At 33.8% G+C, this 27,649-nt stretch overlaps 1 protein-coding gene across 2 annotated transcripts in view; it reads left to right on the top strand.

Annotated features, from left to right (window-relative positions):
- Positions 1–27,649, top strand: part of CDH12 (cadherin 12) — a 466,101-nt gene that overhangs the window by 349,204 nt on the left and 89,248 nt on the right. For both annotated transcript variants that reach the window (XM_030813934.1, XM_030813935.1), the window contains 2 exons: positions 5,932–6,051; positions 17,241–17,408. In XM_030813934.1, the coding sequence (XP_030669794.1) occupies positions 5,932–6,051; positions 17,241–17,408 (288 nt within the window). The remainder of the gene's footprint in view (positions 1–5,931; positions 6,052–17,240; positions 17,409–27,649) is intronic.

Here is a 27,649-nt window from a genome sequence, read left to right as displayed (position 1 = left end):
AACCACTGGTGTATGTCCAAGAGTCCAAAAGCCAAAGAACTTGGAGTCTGATATTTGAAGGCAGGAAGCATCTAGCACAGGAGAAAGATGAGGGCCAGAAGACTCAGCAAGTCAGCTCCTTCCACCTTATTCTGACTGCTTTATTCTAGCCACACTGGCAGCTGATTAGATTGTGCCCACCCAGATTGGGAGTGAGTCGGCCTCTCCCAGTCCACTGACTCAAATGTTAATCTCCTTTGGCAACACCCTCACAGACACATCCAGTAAAAATAATTTGCATCCTTCAATCTAATCAAATTGACACTCTATATTAACCATCACAAGTCCACCTCTTGTCAACTCGAACCCATACACATCTTCTGAAGTCATACATAATCTCCAAATAAAGACAATAATAAGGTCATAGTTACACCTAACATAATACAGCTATCCCTCATGCAACCCGAAGCACACTAATCCTTAACCTAAATGCTATTACATAAAGTTAACAACACTTAAATGCTGATATGAAGTCAATAAATCTTGTGTCACATGATAAAGAAAATGAAGATATTTTTCTTAGTGCAAATGTATACATGCACAAATATATTATTAATAAAATAAAGAAAAAGTATTCATGACAATTACAGTACTCATTTCTGCAACGGGTCACGTGGTCGTGGCTGGTATGGATGATGACCTTCTTCTGCTACCCATTCTGTATTCCCTTTTTCTTCAGCAAGCACCTCAGCAAGTCATGTTTTTTTTTTACCTGGTGGAGCGACCCAAACCTTCATTTCTGAAGAGTCTGGGCCAATTGTATCTGCCTAGATTGGGTGGTTGTAGTTTCCCACTGATGTTAATCACAGGCCATGGTAATACTAAGAGATGCCGTAAGAGATTTCCTGTATTCCACACATACTCTTCTTTATCTCCATCGTGGAGTAGTAAACTGATTTCTTCTTGATAATCCAGGTCAATCACCCCAGCCAACACTGTAATTCCCTTCTTAGCCTGTTGACTTAGAGTTAGCAGGAGCCCAAAATGCCCAGGTGGCAATCTTAACATCCAGTTTAATGGAATCATTGTTGTATCTCCTGGTGTCAGCATTTCTCCCTCTGGAACTAAGACCACTAGGCCAGCAGAATGTAATGTTGCAGAAACAGGAAGCAAGAATTTTGCTAGTAGATCACTAGGGGTGATGGTGAGTGGTACCGTGTCCACCCTTTGATTTCTGGACTGGTGAATCCTGGCTATGGGAGAAATGGTACCATATATTGGACACTGACTCAGTGCATATACAGCCTTTGGAGAACTGGTCGGATTGAAGGCAGAACCAGGTGGAGGTAATCAGATCATGGAGGCGGTTTCCCCCATGCTGTTCTCATGATAGTGAATGCATTTTCATGAGATCTGATGGTTTATAAGGGGCTTTTTCCCCTTTGCTTGGCACTTCTCCTTCCTGCTGCCCTGTGAAGAAGCTGCCTTTCTTCCCCTTCACCTTCCCTCCTGATTGTAAGTTTCCTGAGGGCTTCCCAGCCATACTCAACTATGAGTCAATTAAACCTTTTTTCTTTATAAATGACCCAGCCTCTGGTATTTCTTCATAGCAGTATGAGAACAGACTAATACAGGTGGTTAGGGGAAACTGAGTGACTAGGGAGATGTTGCTCAAAGTATACACAATTTCAGTTAGACAGGAGAAATAAATGCTGGACATCTAGCACACAACATGGTGACTCCAGCTAATAGCACTATATTGTATTCTTGAAAATTGCTAGGAAAGTAGATTTTAAGTGTTCTGACTACAAAAAGGGATACATATGTAAGGGAATGCATAAGTTAATTAGCTCAGTTTAGTCATTCCACAATGTATACATATTTCAAAATGTGCTCTATACAAGAAATACATACAATATTGTCAAGTAAAGAATAAATAAATTAGGGGGAAAAGGAAAGTGCAAAAAATTATTCAGGTCTCTACATAAATGAGATTTTACAAAATTGCTTTTCCTGATTACCATATAAAATCTCTCACCTCGAATCTGTTTCTCCTCCCATTCTCATTTAGATAGGATATAAGATTTCAGGAGTTGGTCTCTCAATTTTGTTCAAGGTGTTTCCCTAGCACCTTGGACAGTGTGCCTGGCACTTCATATACTCATTAACTTGAGTGGAGTAATTACAAACTATTAAACTGTTCTGTGCATTTGCGTCTGTGTAAATGTATTGTCTGACCATATAAGATATTACATGTGTGAATTCTCAAATGTATTGTCTGACCACATAAAATATTATATATATGAATTCTCAAAGTTGAATCTAAAAAGTGAAACATTATGCTTTTTATTAGTGTTTTCAACATAAATTGGACCAAAAATATTGACTCAAATTTAAGTTAATTCATCTAGGTAATGTATACCTGTTTAATAAGTCTATCAGAATTTTATTATTACATGAATGTTTGCTTGCAAATTACTGAGATCACATTATGTTATGACTATAATTTTACAACATAGAAATAAATTATGCTTTACTAAGTTGTTAATTTCCACATATAATTTAACATATACATATCTGCATACTAAAATGATATGTTATGAACTAACTTGAATCCTCCAGAAATTCATATGTGGAAGCTCTAACCATGAATGTGACTGTATTGGGAGATAGACCCTTTCAGGAGGTAATTAAGGTTAAATGAAGTCCTAAGGGTGGGTCCTAATCCAATAGAAGTGGTGACCTTATAAAAAAAGGGAGATACACCAGAGAGGAGCTCCTCTCTCTCTCTGTCTCTCTCTCCCTTTGTCTGAGCACAGAGGAAAGGGCATGGGAGAACACAGTGAGAAGCCAGGAAAATAGGTCTCATCAGAAACCCAATTTTTCTGCTCTTTGATCTCAAACTTCTTGTGTCCAAAACTGTGAGAACGTAGACTTCTATTGTTTAAGACACCCAGCCTGTGATATTTTGTTATTGCAGCCTGAGCTGACCAATACAACATCCAAATCGGATCTCATGTGAACTCTAACTCATAGTCATTTAAATGTTAGTGATCACTTATTTAGTTGGAGTTTATATCATGTGGGCATCTCCTGATGACTCTTCATCATAGTTCTGTCATACTCAATGATCAGTTTCTCTGTTCTTTGCTTTATATAGTTTTATAAATATTTATTCCCTTTGAGTGACAGTATAAGCTATAGAATTTAGTTATTACTATAAAATAACTTTTAGTGCTGGCTTTGTTACTAAATATACACTAATTTGTTACTGATCAAAACAGTGTTTTATGGGAACTTGAAGTGACTTGATACTCTCCATTGCAAATTCTGCACTCTGGCCCTGACCACTTATACAAGAGTGTTTTCTCTGTGAGCTGCATTCTCTCTGCAGATATAACCATTTAGAGTGGTTATATTGTCATCCCCTGGGTTCGAGTGATAAGAGAATAAATTTCAAGCTCACTGCTACATACAAGACTACTTCAGATTCTGTGCAAATCATTGACTGTATTATTTCCTTGTGGCACATTAAACATGCCCCAACCACAACCTCCTGCTCTTACCTCCTGGGTATTTAGTGTTTAATAGTGTCAGGAACAGCTGGTATGCTATCCAAGGACTGAAAAAGGTAGTCTTCGGAGATTTTCATGCTCCAGGCAATTGACAGAGACTTCTTAATGGAAAGAATATGAAATCTCTGTCTTTTGCATGAGTTTGGTGACAGTCATCAAGCAGCTGACAAAGAGGCTGCTATCATGGTGTTTAATTGCATTCTTGTAAACACCCAGACAGGCAATCTTTAAGAACTTTTGGAGAATTTACATTGGAATCTGCTCTTTCACTAAAGAGGGATTAACCTATACTGTAATTCAGTGGACAATTACTTTTAATTCTATAGATACAGCTGAAGAAATATGATAGGAATTCAGTTATTCTTGCTATCCAGTGATCCTTTTAAGTAGCACTAAGTGGGGTTGTATGAAAAAATATTTGCAACTTTGATGCATTAATGAAGTATTTTCCATTTCACTCCTTTAAATATTTGAGCCGTAAAAATAATTAACATAAACAATTTAATACAACTATTAGAAGAAAATATTTGTTCAGCATAGTGGAGGTTCATGTAAACATTAAAAACAAAAATGTGAAATTAAAGACAATACGTGTTCATCTTTGTTTTCCCCACTATACATTGCAATACGGTATTAGTTTGGCAAATTTTATTAATGTTTTTCACTAAATATTTCTTATTTCTCAAATATTTTAATTTCTTATTTGTAACTAAGTATAATACTTTCGTTTTCCTTAAATATACCCAACATGTAGAACAATTTATAGTTTTTCAACTGTAATATTTATATCCAGAATTAGGGCAGTAGTGAATATTTGTGGACTTTGCCTATATAACGCATGTATAGTGGAGGGACAGTCAACATCCTGATGAATATTCTGGGGGAAAATACTGTTGGGAAGAGAGGACTTTACTCTCAATGAACTGTTGATTTCTATAGCATTATAGAAAGGTAGTTTTAATGAATCTTTAATACAGGTACCCAGTGCTGCATAGAAATAAACATTGGTCAAATTGCGTTTAATGATACCGATGATGTTGATGATGGTGATGGTGATGATGATGGATAATATTAGTCTTCACTCCTGACTTCCTAGTAATGTTAATCTACATTTCCTCTAAAAGTTCCCTCTAAAAGTTTCTTTTCTTGGGAAAGGCTGCTGTAATATATTTTTCCTCTGTTAATATAGCCAAGATTCACTCAACCATTTTAAACTGAAAGACCTTGGCATTGAATGTCTACAAAAAGTTATTGTTTCTTACTCTTGTCACAACCTTAACATTTTATTAAAAGAAAATGGTAGAAATGAAAAAGTAATTCATTCTTTTAGCTTCTATAGTAATCTAGGAAGACATGGTTTGCTCCAAATTTGTACTCTTAGAGAAAAGGCTGAATGAGTAATTGAATGAAAAGGAACAATCCTATTTTCACTAAACAGAACAGTTACTTTGAGTGCCTCCAGCAGATTAAAGGAGTTCTACTCACTGCATAACTTTGGATGTACATGTGTATGTGTATGTATATATATATGTGTGTGTGTGTGTGTCTATTTTATTTGCTACAATTTGGGTACTTTTGATTTCACTTTGTTCTCAACTCAGAATACTAACATTGAATAGGACATTAGGAAGAGATACTCACTTTAAAAGTTTTTAGAGACTGATTTCAATATGCTTATGAACAGATAAGGAAAATACAAAGAAAAGCTCCCTTCAACTTCTTTTAGTACAGAAAAAATATGCCCATGCCAGAAAAAATTAGGAAAGCTGTAGATAATTTGACTGTTTGTGGTGTCTTCTTATGTCCCTGAATCTTTAGGTTAATTCAATCTTGAGGCAAAGAAGTGCTCTTATAGCTATTTTGCAATTATTTATGGTTTCTCAATTTCTCAAATATTCCTTTTCTAATTAAAGGCTTCCTGATGCTAGTAGGTAGTTGTTAATTTTTAAATTGCAATTGCAAATTACTTAACAACCTCTAATGTTCAGTACACTCTAAACCTTTTAGCCTCTCTATTGATATCCTAATCATAAAATTAAAACATCAATAGTAAGCAGATGAGCTAATATAAGTGGTGTCCATGCTTTCTTTGGTGTGCCAATCAATAAAAGTATCATGATGACTTTCATTTAGATGATCTAGCTCCTGGAAATGGACACAGCTCTTAAAATACATATTTAAAGTTGTGATTTGCACTAACTATATCATTGCTCAACATTTTGGTTACAATGGTTAAACTATCCTCAGTGACATCATGTACTCATGGCGTACTTGACATAGGTCAAATATCAAAGGAAAATCGAGTCCAGCAGATAAGAGTCATGACCTTGAAAGTAGTAAAATAAAAATGTGAGAGTGATATTGTCTTATTTTCCAGGTGCATATGTACTCCAGGTCAAGGCCACAGATGCAGATGACCCGACCTATGGAAACAGTGCCAGAGTCGTTTACAGCATTCTTCAGGGACAACCTTATTTCTCTATTGATCCCAAGACAGGTAAATTTTTTATTAGAGGCAACATTATCACCAGCCCTTCAAATATTTAAACTTTAATTAAATCTTGGCATGGGGAGTTGCATATTCTAATATAGCCATAAAGCTTCAGTGCGATGTGCATTAAGCAAAGAAGATGGGATCTTTCCTTGCTGCTGAAGAACGGTTTCCATTTAAGTGAACTTTGTGTAAAATAAACCTTTTAACATATCCTTATAAAGTTCAAATTTGTTAGGTAGGCAGTCAATGTTGGTCTTATTTAAAATTTTCAAAAGTCTACTTTAAAACAAATCCTTCCAGCTATAGTAGCTTTTCATTTCATATTTATTGGATGGGTTCAGTTATACTTAGTTTTGGGCTTCAACAATACATGGTAGCATCCTGGAGCCTCTATTTCTATATATATAAGAGTTATGAATGCTTGGTTTAGATTAATAGAGACTTATGCTTATAGTGAGAGAAAGGAGAGAATTGACAATCTTGCAATACCAAAATCATTGATTCTGTTTGCCTATGTCTTCAAATCTAGTCCCATTATTAATTAAAAATAGCAGTTTTCAAATTCAAATATAATATGAATAGCATAGGAAGGGCAGGAGGCTATGCATGTGGAATATTTTGTCTTTCCTTTTAAATAAATGAGGTTGCTCTATTTCTAAACAATCAATATCTGAATGTTGAATATTTGCTAGGAAGACTACTCGGCCACTCGACCGGTGATCAAAGTAGGCCTTCCATGTCACAGTTGAAGCAGAAACCCCACAATGACGGTTATTTTGTCAATTCTTATACACTACATTAGAACATATTGCAAATTGAATTTAATATGATGTATTATGTGAACTTAAAATAATGGAAAATTGTTCTCATACAGAACTAATAAGTTACCTTTTAAATTTGTAAATTAATTTTTAAATATCAATATGCATTTGAAAAGTATACATTTCAGACACTATACATTCAAATAAGTTAAACCTTTTATAATTGATACTTCCTAAGAGGTATGTGTAAAAATCTAGTATATGAATTAGATATAAGTTAATTAACAATTAATTATGTATTAATGTTGCCTGGAAACATAAGGTCTATTGATGTTTCTTAACAAAAGTTGAAGTGCAAAATCTGCAAAACTTTTTGTCAACTGAACCTGCCATTCTCTCTTAATTTCTTATCCTCCTCATTAAGCCAATAAGGGGCAGAAGTCATCAAAAAGTTAAAGCACTAAAACAGGGAGTCACTCCCTTATGTAAACCTGAAAAGAGGGTAGAGTTTAATAAGGACAGCATCAGTCCTTCGAGAACTCCATTAAGAAGGGAGTATCAGTACTGAAGAGAATACAGAGTGGCTTAGGACAAAGAAGCTCCTCTGATTTCAATAGAGTTTTGGAGAATAAAAGCCAGTCTGTCAAATGTTAAAAGTGAGTGCATGATGAGAAAATTACACCTTACCATACAAGTGATTTTTCAAGAAATATGGCAGTAAAGATAAGAAAATGTTTAGCAATATCATCTAAAAAGAAGTTTTGTGATTATTTTTAAGCTGTGAAAAAAATCTTATATATGTTTTTGTAGAAAAGGTAGCTAAATCGAAAATAAAAAGAGATTGGGGAAGTTGTTCAATGAAGTTTACGATCCTACAGTGTTCCGGAGGAATTAAGAAGGCCTGGACAATAGGCTGAATATATGAAAATAATAAAGGAAAATTATCTAAAATATTTCATTTTATCAGATGGGGCCACTATGGGTTATTTTTTTCTTGTATAGTTATGTATCCTTTTGAGGTTTGCTATAATGGGTAATCTGACCAGAAATGGAAGTATGGACAATGCTGTTCTCTTAGATCCCTTCAGCTTATGAAGAACACTCCTGAGAGACAAGAGGAATAAAAGAATGAGAAAAGTAGGTGTATAGAGATTGGTGAAGAAAGATAGTATTAAAGATCACTTATTGGATTACAATGATAAACTCTATAAAGTAGGTGAGTTTATATACTCAGAATAAGAGTGAGTATTCTCTTAAAGAGAATGAAGGATTTAGCATTAGGAATTTAATATTGGTAAAATAACTGTGGATAAAACCATATCTAACCTTTAAAAAGCAAGATAAAAATCAAACAAAGATAAATTTAAACATAAAGAATGGGTTAAAAATATAATTGTTATGGTCAAATGAATACCAAACAACTTTATGAGCCAAAAAACATACTCTTCCCTTGATTTCACTTGGCCAATATCAACTTTCAACATATTCTAGTATCTTTAAAAAGTTTGTTTTACCATACAGCACGTGAATATGTAATGTAACTTTTATAATTTTGTATTTACATTTTTATATAATGTTTATTATTTAGAACAAAGAGTGAAACAATTCTGTCGTAAGCTATGTAATAGATTTTTGAAGCATTGATTTTCACTGGAGACAGAAGTCTTGATATTACAATGCCTCAGACCACTAGGCAGGAAAAGAGTGGATGATGAAGCACTTCATTAAGAGAATGAAAACTAGTTCTTCATGCACAGAAACCATTAAGAAGACTTTTTGTCAAATTTATCACCTTGTGGTAGATAAGAGTAAATCAAAAATCAAGGATAATTGCAATTTCTCAGAAATAGTCTCCATTTGTTCAGCCATATAGCTTCCCTTTATGATTTCTTTGCTGTTATTAAATAAAATGCATGAAAAACTAATATTATCTGAAATTTTCCACATTTGAGTGTAGAAAACAGCTTAAAACAATTCTGAAAAGAAAAGTCTCATCAAAACCTCTGGTGCCTAAATATTTATGAAGAGATAAAGAGATCATTTTGTGTTTCATTTGAAATGAGAAAATAAAAAGATTTCTGTATTGACACTGCTGTTTGACAAACATTCCCAGCATCTCTATCTAAGTGGATATGGCAAGTTTATTTCTAAACAATATAAATTGATATATTCTAAACAGTATAGACTCATTTATTCCATGAAATAAACCAATAAATAATAGTTCTTTTAAAATCAGTGTATTTGACAATTGTTTGCCTTAACTATGAAATAATTTACTCTGAGTTAAAATCCAGATGCATTCATTTATATGCTTTAGATGATTAGTAAATGACATTTAGAACACTCAAAATGTAGCTACAACTATAAAACATTAAACAATTATGTTTATTATACTTAACATTTATAAAACATTAAAATGTTTTTATATTAACATATTGTATTATTTTATTATATAAATTATTTCACTTAGTGTTTATAAAACATTTATAAACATCTATAATCTATAAAACATTAAACAAGAGCAAAAATATTATAATATTTAATTCAGTGATTGAAATCAGGATGCTGAACATCTCAATAGTTTTGATAATAGATTAACTCCATTTAAGAAAACAAATATTAGTATAAATGATGAACTCTTATGTCTTAATTTAGTCTTAAAATTCTGTTAATGTATTTAAATTTTCCCTAAATGATTCTAAATAACTAGTCTGAGTTCAGTAACTAGGTATTGCCATATTTCACATTATATGGTAATGATATGCTGTATTCTAAATGATCTGAGCTCTACTTGAGAATACATTACAATATTATTTTACCTCAATATCCTCTTGTTAATCTATAAAATTGTTTTTATTCCTATCATGGTAAAATATACACAGTATAAAATTGACCATTTTTACCATTTTAAGTGTACAATTCAGTTGCATTAAGTATGTTTACACTTTTGTCAAACCATTACACCATCTAGCCAAAGCATTTCTCTCCATATCTCTTAATTTACATGCATTGTCAAAAATACATCCTTTATAAATGTTTATTTTACATGTTTCTACATGTATTTATAGAATTCATATTAAAAAAACAATTGAGTGAGAATAGAGTTGCATGAGATACTTTAAAAGTTTTTTATTTCCTGTTCTGATATTTCTTGCTGTGTAATCCTATTCTAAATTCTGCTTAAGGAAACATGATAAAGTTTGCCCACATGACTGATACTTTCCCAAGACTTTTGCTCTTGAGTCTATCAACCTTTCATTCAGAGATAATTATCTTCAAGCCTATCTCCCAATGAAACCTCCTCCTATAGTTTGACCGATATTATTCTTGTATGTCTTCTAAAATATGTTGGTGTTATAAAAGCTTCATATTAAAATTAAAGCTTGGGCCAATAACTTTATATTTTGAGCTAACACTTTATGATACTATACACATGCTTATGACTTGAACATTCTTTTAAAAATTTATTGTGTATATCACATATATAACATGCTGTCATAAGAGATACACACACACATATAAATGGTTACTATAGCAGAACAAATTAACATACCCATCATCTTTCTTATTCATTCTCCCCCAACTACCCCTGGCTCCTCCTCATGGCAAAGAGAGTTATAATCTACTCATTTAGCAAAAATCCTAAGTACGATACACTATTATTAACTCTAGTCCTCATGTTGTATATTAGATCTTTTAACTTGTTTATCTTGTATTTTTGCTATTTTGTATCCTTTGACCTACATCTCCCCATTTTCTCTCCCATACACTGACCCTTATAATCTTTCTTTTATTCTTTACATATTTTACCTTTTTTTTTAGAGTCCACATATAAATAAGATCACACAATATTTTTATTTACGTGCCTGGCTTATTTCACTTAGAACACTGTCCCCCAGGCCTATCCATGTTGTGGCAAATGGCGGGATCTCCTTTTTTAAAGTTGCATAGTATTCCATTACATATGTATACCACAGTTTCTTATTCTGTTTGCCCACTGATGAACAACTACATTGTTTTCATATATTGACTATTGGGAATAACGTTGCAATAAGCATGAAAGTGCAGATATCTTTATGAGATGATAATTTCATTTCCTTTGGGTATAGACCCAGAAAAGGGATTGCTGGGTCACATGGGGATAGAGCATTCTTTTGATATTAATTCAGAATAAAATCTGTAGAACTGAGTAAGACACCTCAGTTGGTACTGTGAAATAAATTATATCTTCTTTCTTTAAGGGCAAAATAAAAGTCTTTTCCTACACAATGAAGTCACTCTTTTAATACTTTTTGCCAGAATAAATAAGTTGCCAGGAAGCATTAAGGCAACAATTGATTATGGGATAGCAAAGGCAAGGAAATCAATAGACGCTAATAAATATAAGGAAAGAAAACTGTGTCAAGGAAATAAATAATTATTAAGATAAAACAGCACATACTGTTACCTGTTTTGTAATATTATGATTGTGTAGTAAAATCCCGTGCCCAGGAATGCACTGCAGGCAATCATTTTCTTGTATTCTGCATTGTCAGACTTCAAGTAGATTCTGGGTGAGTTCCATTTGCTTTATTTTAGAAATCATGACATGAACACATCAGCAAAAATAACTAAGAATGTTTGAGCTTGAAAGGAAAATATTCCAGAGGGATGTGATATATGCCTTGAGCAAGTTGTAGAGCTGTCGTGTAGAAGAGGAACTGGATGTATTCTGTGCTGCTTGAGAGGAAAAGAGCTATCAATGCATAGTGTGAGTTACAGGAAGAAAGAATTCTGGCTCCATATATATACATATATATAAAAAGATAATAATACCATATATAAGAGTGATAACTCATTAGATTGTGAGTTTCACATTAAGTTTCACATTACTGGATGGGTTAAAGCAGATGATGAGTAATGAACTGGTGGTGTTGGATTTGATTGTGTCATTTGATGCACATGTATCTGTAACATACGACCTGACAGGTCCTTTGCTATTGGGAGACTAAGATGAATCAAGTAGATCGTCAAGTAGATCCCTATCTAGTAGGGGGAGCTCATCAGGTCTTCAGAAGATTATATGGGAGTTTTCTGGTATATAATCCTCTGATACACAATGCTACTATGGGACACTAGACTGATTGGAGGGATGAGAGCTTCTGGAAAAAAGAACTCCTGGAGGAGGTGGCTCATAAGTCCTATAGGAGAGTTAAGACATGGTACAGTTAAGAAGTTGGACAATGTGGCCTCTAAATTTCTTACTGAAGATAACCTGATAACTCTTCTTGTCTTTCAAACACATTAGCAAAACATTTTAAAAATCATATACAAATGCAATGAACATAACATTTGAATAAATATTATTCAGGAATGTACTAGTATTTTTTAAAAATCCATTTTACATTTTAGGCTAATTTAACACTAAAATGAAATGAAACTCAGTAACTTTTCACATAAAATAATGCAAAATCTGCTGTCTCGTAACTTTAATGTAACTGAGCTATGGAATTGAAAACAGAAACATATTCTCACTGCTGAAGTTAAGTTTTGAGTACTATCATTACTCTTTTTTATCCTTCAACTTATTAGCTATCTCTAACATACTTGTGCATTAAAATACTGTTTTTAATGTTTCCTCCAAATTTTTATTAAAAACAGTAAACAATGACTTGGTCAACACTGGAGTCTATGTTTAACTAGAAGAGATCTCTTTCAGGTCTAATCAAAAACATTTTCATGATATGATAGCTATAATACCCCTAGGTAAATACTAATAACCCCACCTTCTTCAAAATTACATCATGAGTATTTGGGTCAATAATTATGAAGATTACAAGAACTATGTTACATCATAATCTCTCCTGAAGGATAAACACTTATTTGCCATGTGTTACCTCAGCTAGTATTATGCAGTACTTTATTTATTTTACTAATATTTATTGAGTGCCTACTATATGCCTGGCATTCTTCTAGCTAGCCATTTTCCAGGGAAGAAAGAAACCAAGACAAAAGCCCCTGCCTTCAGCAACATACATTCAATTTGAGGAAACATAAAACAGAATAAATAAGGGAAATATATAGTGTTTTCAATCCCTTAAAGACTAAGGAGAGAATGTTAGAGAAAGGAATATGAAATATTAAGGAAGTGTATGTATGCTAGACAGAACAATGATTGCCCAAGTATGTCCATGTCCTAACCCCCAGGACCTGTGAATATGTTATATTACATGGAAAAGAAGAATTAAGGTTCTAATCACATGTAGTGGAGATGAGGTGATTATTCTTATTATATGGGTAGACTCTAATCACAAGGGTTCTTGTAAGCAGAAGAAGGAAGCAGAAGGGTCAGAGTCAGAAAAAGATATGAAAACGCTAAGCTGCTACTGCCTTAGAGGAGGGCGGAAGGAGGAAGGAGGTCAGGAGCCAGGCAGTGCTGCCATTGTCTAGATGAACAGCATTTAGAAAAAATCACAGCCCTACCCATACCCTGCCGCATGTTGGCATCCTTACATCCAGAATTGGAAGATAGTAAGTTTATGTTGTTTTAGGCCAGTAGATTTGTAGTAATTTGTTACAGAAGCAATCAGAAATTAATTTAGAAAGAAATTTTGGATAGAATGGCCAACACAGTCCTATGAAGATGACTTTTAAGAAAGAGCTAAAGGAAGTGGAAGAACTACAAATGAGCATCCCTTGGAAAGAACATTTCTGGCTGGGGAAGACAGCGTGCAAGGCTGCAGTGAATGAGGGAGGGAGTTATAGAAAAGAAGATCAGAGTTCAGCAGGAAGGTGAAGATTATGTGAGGGCTTTATTCTGAAAGGTGAGGACAGGCTGTGATGACTTCAGAGTGGAGGAGCTCTGTGACCTGGCTTACACTCTGACCTCACCATCATGGCTGCTCTATGGAGAGCAGACTGGTGGTCTAAGTCTCCTTTGAACTATAAACCTCATTGAGTGGAGAATAAAGCCATTTACCCATTGTTCATCTGCCAGTCCCCTGAGTTCATATAGTGCTGGTCTAAATCTCTAGAATTTGGAGAAAAGCAAGAAATTTTTTTGTCATATACTATCTACAAAAAACCATTTTCTTCTTTCATGACATTATTCAGAATGATTAAGATAAAGCCTAGACTTGCCTCCCCAGGTATTTAGCTCCAAAGTAAAAGTGGGATAAGTTGAAAACAGACAACAACTTTTTTCAAGAAAACAACTTCTTGTTTTGCAAAATAAATAGCTATAGGGTAAAAGAAATCAATGAAATGGATTCTTCAGGGCATGAATAGAAGATGGGGAGAAAGTACAAGAAAAAAATGAGAAGAAAATCTATTTTTTGATTATGATTCACAGAGAGTAGAATAAAAAAGAAAAGATATCACAAAATAATAAATTTACAGTGAACTAAAAAATAATGGTACATATAGGTGGAAAAGTAACATAGCTGTATTAAGAGCAGGGAAACAGAAAAACAGACATACTCTTGAAGTGGCATCATTGTCTAGGATAATCCCCAGGGTTCCTTTTCCCATGCTGAGGAAATCAAGGATGCAGACACACAAGGAGTGAGGTTAAGAATGGAGGTTTAATAGGCAAAAGAAAGAGAAAGGCTCTCCTGCAGAGAGAGGGCACCTGAATGGGTTTCTGCTTCTGCAGTGAAATGCAGCAGGTTTTGTAGATAAGCTTGAGGGGTTGATGTCTGATTTACACAGGGCACGAAAGATTGGTCGGACCAGGTGTACTGTTTGCATAAGGTGCGAAAAACTGGTTAGGGCTTGATGTGCCATTTGCACAGCTCGTGAAAATCTGGCCGTGCCACCCTAATCTTTTATTATGCAGACGGGTTCTCTACCTGGCTAGGGCCACGTTGCCTAGTTCTTTACTGTACATGTGCTGACAAAGAAAAGGGAAGACAGAGCCTCCATGTTGAACATGCCTGGCTCCCAATAGCCCTTTTCTCGCCGCACAGCTGCTGGCATTCCCCCGAGTTGTGGAATTGTTTTTTCTGGTTATTTGCCAACCTATATAAAATGCTATCTACTGGGATCCAGTTAGATCAAAACATTAAGATGCAATTGAACAGAGACAAAATAGGTATTATCAGAGTTAAGAATAGATAAATATTTTTTCCAGCGATTCATAAAAATTGTCAAGACCTTTTCCATCACACTCACAGCCCTGCCCTCCTGCTCTACCCTGTTTCTGATGAGTGACATCTCTGCTGCTTCTAGCCCTGCTGTTAGTGTAATGCTACCAACTGAATGATATGTAGAACTTAGACAGAGGAAAGGATTGTATATGTAGTTTGAAAGTCAATTTCTAGTGATGACCAGGGTGTGCTTCCCCTGCCCCAGCACCAGTTCCATTTAAGTACCGCTGTTCCAGAGGAAAAATAATGCAGTTATGTGTATATTTTTTTTTTTGGAGTTGAAATCTGGGTACTAAACCAAACTCCAAATTTAACATGAGAATCTTTAAACATTGCAGTTTATTTTAAAGTGGGAGAAGAACTTTTTCAAGAAGTTATTCTTTTCATAGTACCCTGTTGTTTATTAATTTCTCAACAATTAAGCAAAAAATGATTGCATCATCTTGGGAAAAGAAGATCTTTGCATCTTAGTGTTTTAATCTAACTGGATCCCAGTATACAGCTTTTTATTTAGGTCAGCAAATAACCAGAAAGGAACAACTCCACAATTCTGTCTCTCTGTCCAGATAGATATCTAGATATAGAAATAGATTGATGGATAGTGATAGAAATAATTTTCATATTGGAAATTTTTATGCTAGAAATGAATTAAGGAAGTTATACATAATTTTAATACTGAAAATGAATTAAGATAGACTCGGTCAACAACAGGACAAGACATAATGCATATGAATCAAACCCAGGCATCTATCTAGAAAATATAAGCATTGAAAGTCAGGCAGAAGTCACATAACTTAAGGTATGTAAAACCTGAACACTCATAGGTGGAGATGAAGAATCTTAGTTAAGAGGCTTGGAAATGAAGCATCAGGGGCCTGAGCTGAAGAAAGGACAAACACATTGGATTAAAAAGGTGTCACCCCATCTCTACTAAAAACACAAAATAAGCCAGGCGTGGTGACGCATGCCTGTAATCCCAGCTACTCGGGAGGCTGATGCAGGAGAATCACTTGAACCTGGGAGGCGGAGATTGCAGTGAGCCCAGATTGCACCATTGCACTCCAGCCTGGGCAACAAGAGAGAAACTCCACCTCAAAAAAAAAAACAGTGTCAGTACAAATTGATAAATAAAGTAGCAGCAGCATAAATGAAAGCTGTCTTTTTTTGCAACAATTTCCTGCCAAGAGTCAGAAGAAATCTCAGATTGTCAAATTTGAATCAGCGTTTGTTAAGTAGACAGTAAAAGTACAGATAAAGCAAGGATGTATGTTGGGTTTATGAGTTGGATTCTATATGTTTGTTGATGGTTGATTTATTTTTGTTGATAATATATTTGTTATTTATATATGCTACTTAAAGAAAGTAGCATGTTTCTGAAAGAAAGAAACACCACTATTAAAGCCGGTTGTGTTTAAAACAAATGCTGTCCAATATCTCCCTAAAACCGTTGACTAAAGATTGGAATTTGATATGAAATTTATTCATGATTTTATTTGAGACTAATCCAGGAGGTTTTGGTTCTTTTACTATGAATAAATAGGAATATAAACTACTTTTACACTTGGACACCAGGACAGGAAATGAGGACAATATGTAAATATGTACATGTACTGTAAAGTTCACACTTATAAATTTAATTATTTAGAGATTCGTTCACTCAGCCAGTCACTCATTCGGTTAATTGGTTTGCATATACTCATTGTGTTCCTTGTAAATGGCAAGCACTGTCCTGGATGCTGGAGAAACTTAGTGAAATATCTGTTGCTAAAATAACTAACGGGAATTCTGAAAGACAAAATAAAATATGTAATGAAGATATTGAATGCATTTTTAGAAAAGAAATTAGTATTTTTACCCTAGAAAATAAACAGAAAAAACAAAGAAGAAAGTAGTAATAATTAGAAACTGCATACTCCTTTTAACCATTTCGCATTTTTTGTATTTATATTTTATCTCTAATTTTTAATGATTTCTTCTTTTTAAAGATAGGATCGTGCATATAAATCATGTCTAACTTGGTTTACTTATGAATGATGACTACCTCTTAGAGGTGATACATTGTTCTTTAACCATATTTCTCATTGTGGCATGGCATTTTATTATGTAGCTACTATAATATTTTAAATTATGGCCTAACCATTGGACATTTTGAATGTCTCACTTTTTAAAAGATATAATTTTAGTTATTATGTCTCTGTTAGTGATTCTAGGTAGAATCATGTTGTTGTTGCATTTTATTTTATTTTATTTCAGAAAACACAGCATTTGTGATATTTATTTTACATTATTGCTTTTATCCCTTAAGGTGTTATTAGAACAGCTTTGCCAAACATGGACAGAGAAGTCAAAGAACAATACCAAGTACTCATCCAAGCCAAGGATATGGGAGGACAGCTTGGAGGATTAGCCGGAACAACAATAGTCAACATCACTCTCACCGATGTCAATGACAATCCACCTCGATTCCCCAAAAGTAAGTCGCCTTTCCTGTTAAGCCTAAATTATTGCAGTTTAAAAAAATTTAATGGTGTCATTGAATGCTATGGGAATGAAAATCATTTTCCAGACACTTAGTCTTTAGGAAGCAGAAACTAATGGATTAAAAATTACACATCTTCAGGATTGAACATTTTGATGAGATTGATGCCTAGTGTTACTTTAGTAAAAAATAATGAGCCAATAGTTGAAGTACTGGTCTTATGCTGTCAATTTTTATTAAAGTAACATATTCAAAATAAGTTGGGATCTTACACTAATATTTTATTAACTGAGAAAGTAATATAAATGTGCCAAATCTAATGTAACATGGAGCCTTACAGTTTTGACACGTATCCCACCATATTAGATGCTATGTCATATAATTAGCATTAGAATTCTGTGCCTTCTCTTTAGTGATTATATGTGTTGAATCATTTCCAAATATTTTCATGTTTCAGATGATATTGATGCTATTTACATTACTTTAGTTCTGACTAGTTATTTCATTTTAGTTTTGTAATAGATGAAAATTGCTATAGTTTCTATGATAATAGAGTGATTCACACCTATGTCTTCTCTATAACTCTGTGTTTCTTGTTGAAAATGAGCTCTCACTTGTGTTACATTTAGTTTTCTGTTGCAGTATTACATTTAACTCCAATCACTACCTGTTTTATTCCTGGTGCATTTTCAAGGATCATTTCAGTGTCCCCAGTACTTAGAATACAGAAGCTGCATGTTTCTATCACTGGTTGTATAAGGATATTAATTAAGTCACTAGGCAGTCATTTGCATAAACAGTCAAAAAAACACAGTTTTTTTCTCTTTCCACTCCAGGAGAGTTTACAAGTTCATCTACTAAAATATATAATATTGAGGATATTTAGCTAAATGAACATTTTCTTTATTCCTTTGGCTATATATATGTTTTTCCATATTTTACTACTTTGTCATTTTTTATTAAAATCATAAACCTATATTTTATTGATGGAAATGTTTTAATTTAGTGACCAAAATTCTAAAGGCCAAATGCTTTGAATGGCAATTAGAAATAATTACACTTTAATGAATATGTTAATTAACTTGACTGAGCCATCCCACTCCCAATAAGTATACACATTTAAAAACATGTTGTACATATTAAAGGTGAACAATTTCTGTTTGTCAATTAAAATAATTAAAGAAAAAATAATTCTACTTTTGCATATAAATGTATCTGACAAATGGCTACTATATAATATGCTATGATTAATAACACAGAGTCTTAAAGCAATACGTTTCCTTATTTTGTTATTAAGGAAAACAGGAAAAAAGAGATTTAAAAAGAGAAAGAAATAATGCATTTGTTTCTCTAATATATGGTGTGACTAAAATATGACCTCGACTCTAAAAACACTAAATTTTTATTTTTTTAACCATTTAAGTGTGACAAGCTGTAATAGCTAGTTGAGGAGGACAGATTGGGAGACTGCTTGTACATAAAAAGTGGCATTGTGAAATTGGGCGCTGTTTGGGTTTTGTGCATATGAAATATATTCAATCTAGAGTGTAGGAAATAGCCAATGTATTATTAGGTAATGTCAATATCCTCATTCACATGGGTGATAGTGAGTATTCTTATATCTTGTATCTTATATATACAAATTTACAGCAAGTGGAAGAATGCAATCCATGTGGGTATGGATGAAGGCTGGTTTATAAAAGTTGGACTGGAGACCCAGACAAATAGGCTGGGCAAAGGGGCATGATGAAAATGTCTCAATGACAAAGAAGCTAGAGTATGCTTAGGAAACCAAGATGGCGTGCTTTACTCCCACTGAAACAAGATGGTCATTTTCAGATCTTAACAAATGAAAAGTGTGTCTGAATAAAGTAGTAGTCCTGCTTGACATTTATTCAAGGTTAAATCTACAGGTCTAAGGGAAAGTCTCCAAGATGTACTTGAAAAAAATGTAGAGGATAAGGGCATTGGAACTTTTTTTTTTTTTGAGATGGAGTCTCACTCTGTGGCCCAGGCTGGAGTGCAATGGCATGATCTCGGCTCACTGCCACCTCTGCCTCCCAGGTTCCAGCGATTCTCCTGTCTCAGCCTCCCAAGTAGCTGGGATTACAGGCGTCCGCCACTATGCCCAGCTAATTTTTGTATTTTTATTAGAGACGGAGTTTCACCATGTTGGTCAGGCTGGTCTCGAACTCCTGACCTCAAGTGATCCACCTGCCTTGGCCTCCCAAAGTGCTGAGATTACAGGCATGCGCCACCATGCCTGGCCAGCATTGGAACTTTTAAAGCATTTACATATGCATCAAGAACTTTATCATTACTATCTTGATTTCCTTTTCACATCAATACTCTAAGATCACTATTTTCCACATATTACTGTTAAGAAACTGAGGCTTATAAAGAATAATAACTTGCTGAAGATCAACAAAATTAACTGACTTAACAAAAAATCTGAAGTTCAAATTCCTTCCAGTTTAACATCATATTAAAATAAAAGTTATTAGTTTCCTTTATCTGTCACTCTAAAATCTTAGAGCACATCTGCAAAAAAATCACGGCATATGTTGTCACCACTCATAAACAGGAAAATGAGAGGACAGAAGAAATCTATCAAGGAGATCACTGTGATCAAATTATTTTCTGCTTGTATTACGTGAACACTTGGACTATTGTCTGAAACTATTATGGGTGGGGGATATTTTTTAACCAGGAGAAAGAAAAGTTTTTCACATTTTGAATGAATAAAAAAATTCATCTCCCTGAAATTTTACATGTTTTTGTGTTAAGACCTTTTTACTACACGGTCATTTTGAATTACATCCTTTAGAGGAAAAAACAGAACAAAACATTTATAAAGAGAAAAGCCAATTCTTTAAAAGCCAAAGCTCTTTTTGCAGGAATATTTCTCATATGGCACAATTAACCATCAAGTGTGATATAGAACTACAAACTGAAATAATACCCTTTTCAATGTGGAAGGCAATAAAATATATTCCATACATACGTAAGGAAGAATTTCCCAAAACTAACTGTATTTGTTCATGACTGTTAAGCACTTATGCTAAAAAAAAAAAAAAACCTTTCTCCAGATGAACCTAATGAGATACTCTTCTCATTGCTTAAGCTACACAAATTAATTTCTTAAAATTTACTAATCGTAAAGCATTTTGGCTTTGTGTATGTGACCTCTTAATTTGAGATGGAAAAAAAAGTAAACGGCATAGGCATTTGTATCATGCATGTATAGTTTGCTATTTTATTGTTGTTGTAAAATATATAGTTTCTGGGATATCACATACCAGATATCACTGCCAATTTGATATGATGATGTGACGAGGATCTAGACTAATAAATCACTGTGTGTCATGCACTACAGAAAGTGAGTTGCATGTGTATTCCCATTTAACTCTCATGGCTGTATAGAATTTTCTCACTTTTAGAAATAAAGGAGCAAGGCTATATTATTAAGAATGGTTGGATAAATAACTTGTCCAAGAACCGTAACTTTTTTTTATTTTATTTATTTATTTATTTATTTATTTATTTATTTATTTATTATACTTTAGGTTTTAGGGTACATGTGCACAATGTGCAGGTTTGTTACATATGTATCCATGTGCCATGTTGATTTCCTGCACCCATTAACTCGTCATTTAGCATTAGGTATATCTCCTAATGCTATCCCTCCCCCCTCCCCCAACCCCACAACAGGCCCCGGAGTGTGATGTTCCCCTTCCTGTGTCCATGAGTTCCCACCTATGAGTGAGAACATGCGGTGTTTGGTTTTTTGTCCTTGCGATAGTTTACTGAGAATGATGTTTTCCAGTTTCATCCAAGAACCGTAACTTTTTAGCACTCTCCCTCTTTAATGGTAATTTGCTTTCAATGCCTGTGTTTTCCCCAAAAGATCCTACAGATAACCCAGAAAATGGTCTTCAAATAAAGGTAGTAATATTATTTCAGAAATAGAAATGATACATGGCATATTAAAAGAGCAGTAACTGAAGTTATATAAAGACAAAATAGTTTCTTTACAAAATATTTTCCATAGAGTTAAATAGCTTCCATCTACTACAATCAAGAATATCTGTAGAGGATCTCCATCTATTAAAATAAGCTACAGAAAAGTGCTGATGGCTTCCAATATATGAATTTTAAATGACAAAACCATCTAACAAGCTGATCTAAATTATACATTATAAGATTAAATCAATTAAGTGATGTCATTAATTCACATTTGGCAGAATATCCATACTTTTCCCACTTGGTCGCTTTTTCTGTGTGATAATTTTGTAAGAAATATGAAAACAAATTAAGTAAAATAAAGTCTGTATACAGCATTTGATGAAAAGAGAGTTTTCCATTATAGAAAATGTAAAGGAGTGCGTGTGTGTGTGTGTGTGTGCGTGTTTTCCTTTCTATTTCAATATAATAACAGATAAGAGAATTGTTTGTATGGTAAACAGATTTGAACATAGAAAATAGTACATCAATAATTATTCTAAGAAAATTTCTTATGGAAATACAACAATATTTTAAAGCAATTCTCTGTTTTGATTAAATATCTACAAACGTGTTCATATTGATGGTTTCTATTAAGGGCTATATTATTTTTGATTCTGTTACAAATCAGTAATACATCATTTACACAATAATTGCAGAATAAAACATAGTTGTATTATATCATAGTTTATTAACTTGTTAACACCTGAAGATATAAAAATTCTTATTATTCTGAAATTAACATAAAAAATCAAAATAAAATTGAAGTAGTAAAAGCATCAGCCAAAATGTTTACAGAACAGTGAACAATATTTTGTCTTTGTTTACGTCAGCTGTCAGATTAAAAACAACATATATATGTATGTACGTGTATATATGTACACATATATATGCATCTATATGTTTTTTCTTCTCCTGTAGATTTATGACATAGAGAGACTACAAGATGTCCAGGTTAATTATTGAATTATTAAAGATAATATGCGAATAACTATACATTTATTCAGTTAAAAATATTGATATGTTTAAGTAAAATGTATTTTACCTTTTCATCCTGTCATTAATGTTTTTGGCACCCAGGCTTAGACTGGTTCTTTTATGATCTTGAAATCTATCATAGGTCTTTTTTTTAAAGAAAATTTTTTTTTTTTTTTTTTTTTTTTGAGACGGAGTCTTGCTCTGTCGCCCAGGCTGGAGTGCAGTGGCGTGATCTAGGCTCACTGCAAGCTCCACCTCCCGGATTCATGCCATTCTCCTGCCTCAGCCTCTCCGAGTAGCTGGGATTAATTTTTTTTTTGTATTTTTAGTAGAGACGGGGTTTCACCGTGGTCTCGATCTCCTGACCTCGTGATCCGCCTGCCTCGGCCTCCCAAAGTGCTAGGATTACAGGCTTGAGCCACCGTGCCCGGCCAGAAATGTTTTTTAATATATGTAACTTATACAGATTTTCTTAGAATAAACATGAATTCAGCTACACCTTGATAAGGCCACAAAGTGTATTTCTTTGTTTACCATTTGGCGTTCTTAAACTTGGAAAATAATAAGCTACTAGGCTTAAGTTTTCTTGATAAAACCATGTAACAAGTCATTTTGCATAAATAGCAAAAAGCTAATTGAATTTTGACAGTTACATTTTACCATATAAAAACACATCTTTACACTTTGTCAGGTACTTAATGTTTGACTGTCTTAATATCTGAGATTGCCTGCTAAAAAAACAAGTGTTCTGTGATGTAAATTCATTTGTGTATACATATACACACATACACACACGTATATATACAGTCTGAGCATTCATAACTCTTTATAAATTGTTATAAAGCTAAGTGTATGTGTGTGTGTATATATGTAGGTATATTCATATAGTCTCAAAGTCATGAAATCACGAAATCATATTCTAGGATAAAATATTTCCTGTTATTTGAGTCCAGAGAAGGCAATCTGCTACCCACAATGTACTGCTGACTTTGTTAGTGTTGTGAGTAAATTATATGGCTCTCTCACCTCCCATATTTCCTGGAAAGTCTGGTTAAGAGTCTATTGCCTGCCTGCCCAACAAGTGCAAACAACTGATAACACCCCCAGCACACACATAAATGATTCCCCAGGGGGTGAAACAAAGGTGAATTGCTGCTCTTATCACTATCTCCGGTATGCTCTCTTAAGTAAATGGATGGAAAATAAAAAGATTGTAGCAAGTACTCTGAAAGAAAATACCAAGAAAGTATGGCTAAAATAATGGCTCTTATGTGAAATCTACTACTATTAAATGAGGATAACTACTTCAACTTATTCAAATAATTGAGGTTGAAGGGATGGTGTGGGCCAATTTGATCTGCAAGGTTAATGTATAATTATCTAACATATAATTTAATAAAGAAGTTTTGACTACAAAATGCATGGTAAGGTTTTCCTTAATCAAAAGCAGGTGGAGGTTTTAACTAGTAATACACAAAGTTCATGATATGTTAATGTTTCAATTCTATAAATATATGTTCGTTTCTAAAATGTAGTACTGGTGCTTGTTCAGCATCAATTTTAGTATACAGTTTAGTTCTCACAATTCTATTTCTACTAATGTTTAAGTAATTTCAAACAGTTAACACTTCGCTAGCATTCTTTGATAACAAATTTACCTAATCTCCTGTTTTTAGGGCCATGCTTTTCTTCTAAATATCTCCCGTGTAGGAAAAGAATGTAATTTTCAAAAGTAGTACTTGGGACATTATTAATATTTTTAACCTAGATTATTTAGATACTGTACGAGAATATATTACCCTTTTGGTCAATACTTCCCAAAGATATGAGTAAGACAAAAATAGACAAATAGAACTTTGATGTCGTGTGTATTTATGTGTATGAATATATATGAGATACATTATGTATGTTTTAGGAATTGTGTGTATGTGTGTGTGTATCCTCTCACTTGGGTGGAAACATTTAAAGGGCATAAAAAATAAAACTGTAAATCTAAGCGTTTAAAAATGTTAAACAAAAAGCTATGACCTTGTATTCAGGTACTACCTGAGTCTCATAACAATTTTAGGCATGAGTAATAGAAATAGAGTCATCACATTTGATGACACTACCCCTGTTTTTGAAAAACAAGCCAAGATACATTATAAAACCAGCTTTTTTCTAGGTAGGATAAACACATCTAATTTAATTACCAAATAGGTCTTTTGTCCACTTCAATAAAAGTAAAAATGAATACGTACTGAAGGTAAAGCATCGCAATGAGAACATAGACCCTATTATCCAGTAGATCTTACAGTGGCTCTCAAATTATATTTGCCTGAAGAATCCCTGGGATCCCATATCCCCAGTGAGGGAAGTTCTGTTTCAACTGACATAGCTTGGACCTAAGAAATCTAAATTTCAGGTAAGTGTTGTGGTAGATTCTGATACAGAGAAAATCTGAAGATCGCTGGTTTACTGTGATGAGCCAGCCAGTGCTGATTCCTTGAATCATTTGTATGCACATATATGAGATACATGATATAAATATTATATATCATATATATCATATAATAATTTTTGATATATAATATGTGATATATTATATGTGATAATATATAATGTATGATATATAATATATCATATAATATATAATATATGATATATATTATATACCATATACTATATATCACATATATTATATATGACATATCATATATTATATGTATCATGTATCTCATACATAATAAGCATTTCCATTACTCATTGAATAGAGTGAATAAGTTAATAAGTTAATTGTGTGTCTCATGAGAATATTTTATATTCATGCAAAATTGTATTCCTACAGATATATTTGGGTAAAGACTAAATATTAAAATCTATTCATTTTAAACTAACTAAACAAACAAACACTTATATATAGTGGTATATCTTGTTTAGACGTCTTCCAAATAGCTTAACAATGTCATATACAGATGCTTTGAGGCTAACATTGGAAGTGAAGGCAATTTGAATGCAAGCTCAGTGAAAAACACTGTGCTCCAGATTCTCCTATAAGGAGATCCTGAGTTTCACTAGGCTCTATATAGGCTGATGTAAGCATATAAAAAGAAAATTAACAAATTTAAAAAATAATTTGTCATGGCTATTATTACTAATATCACATTGTCCTTTGCTAATGAGAGCATGAATCATTTTTAAGTGGTGCTGAAAGTTTTTGTTGACTTACTTAGTTCTGTTCACCATGTGCCAAAGGACAAAGAGATTGCAACACGGCTGTTTCATGGTGCCATTAGCAGAGTCTCAGAAGAACCTAGCATATGAGCAAAAACATTGACAGGTCCCTTAGAAATCTGACCTTTAGTTTTAAATTATTTTTCTGAACGATATTAAATAATGCTTAAAATTGAAGTGATATTAAAGATATTGCCCCTAATCTTACCAATGTTATAAAAAATAATGTTAAAGGCCATGGGTCCATTTAATACTTATAATATTCGTTAATGTTAATCTTTCTACTTTCCAGCTCACTTTAAGTGACTTTTTTAGAAATTAAAATATTGGCAGGGTGGCATGAATAATGTAGTGTTATGTAGTCTACCATACAACTGAAATATGAGACTTTACCTATGACAGAATAAAACCTGTAAGTTCCTAAACAGGCAAATAAATTAAAACATAAAACCTGAATTGGAAAGCTCTTCTATCCCCACCTTTTGGCCTTCCTGCAAAAATACGAGAAAATTGTCTCTTTTGACAATCCCCTGAGAATCAGGGCAAGTACATGGATATTAGAAACAGAACTTAGCCAACTTAGTAATATCAAAACATCTAGGCCTCTGGCTGTGATCTACCCATACCTCTCCTTTACTTACTAAGTCCTCAAGTTCACAAGCCCTTAGCCTGCTTTTCTGAATTTGGCTGCTGGAACTGCATTAGCCAGTTCCCTGATTTCCCCAGGTGGTACACTTGCCACTTCTCTTTAGAGAATAGGGCGATTATTATAGAGAGAAAAGCAGCTCACATATATTGCACCTGTGCTATGTAAAGACACCATTAAAATTGTGTATTAACTTCCTTAATCTCTATGAGTAGGTTCTGTTTATTTGTGCATTTTTGAAAGAAGAAACTGAAAGAAAAAGAGGTAGTGAGAGATGGGGCCAGAAACTTTGTAGTTACATGTATGATACAGCAGAACGTAAGTGGACAGCACATTAGAGCTATGGTGTTGATGTTTATGAAAATATAGATTACTGCTTCCAACATCAGAATTGTCCCAGTAGCTAGGAGTAGGAGCCCTAAATGTGACTATGGGCTTTCAATCCACTGCTCCACTAATCAAAGCTAAAAAGACATTGTTTTAAAGTCTCACTGTATGTTTTTGTTTGTTTGTTTTTGTTTTTTTTTTTTTTTTTTTTTTTTTTGAGACAGAGTCTTTCTCTGTCGCCCTGGCTTGGAGTGCAGTGGTGCCATCTCGACTCACTGCAACCTCCACCTCCCAGGTTCAAGCAATTCTCTGCCTCAGCCTCCCGAGTAGCTGGGATTACAGGCACCTGCCACCACGCCCGGCTAATTTTTTTTTTTTTTTTTTTTTTTTTTTTTTTGTATTTTCAGTAGAGACAGGGTTTAACCATCTTGGCCAGGCTGGTCTTGAATTCCTGACCTCGTGATCCACCCGCCTCAGCCTTCCAAAGTGCTGGGAATAGAGGCGTGAGCCACCAGACCTGGCCTCTGTGAGTATTTTTAAGTTTATAAAGTGATTTGTAAAGCACAGAGGGCCTAGGCTTTTGGAAAGGTACAGATGGGAAACGCAGCTCGGCTATTTACTCACTGGAGCCTGAGTAAACTGAATAAACTCTCACTGACCTAAAGCTTTTACATAATCACACTGAGATAATAAATAGGGTGATCAGCTACACTTGTGTGCCAGAGATAATTCCATTTTATACCTATGGCCCCAAATTAATTACTCATACTGATTTGTTTTACTCTCAAAAGTGGCTCTGTTTGGCTTATAAATTATATAGCCATATTCATAATAATATACTGTGCTTCTGGGAGAATTAAATCAATACAACTATCTGACAGTAAAGATGTTTATTTTTAATTTTTTCCTTCTCCTTGTTCCTTTTATGTTTTCCTCTCTCTTTTCAACGTGCTTGAGTGGAGATGAACAAGTGGTGGTTGAAAATGTAGGATCCTCAAAAGAGAAGTAGAGAAGTGAGAGTCAAAGAAGCATTTCTTTTTTTTTTTTTTTTTTTTTTTTGAGAAGGATT

Source organism: Nomascus leucogenys, chromosome 6, assembly GCF_006542625.1.
Source record: "Nomascus leucogenys isolate Asia chromosome 6, Asia_NLE_v1, whole genome shotgun sequence".
NCBI lineage: Eukaryota > Metazoa > Chordata > Mammalia > Primates > Hylobatidae > Nomascus > Nomascus leucogenys.
This window is presented reverse-complemented; position numbering and strand designations above follow the sequence as displayed.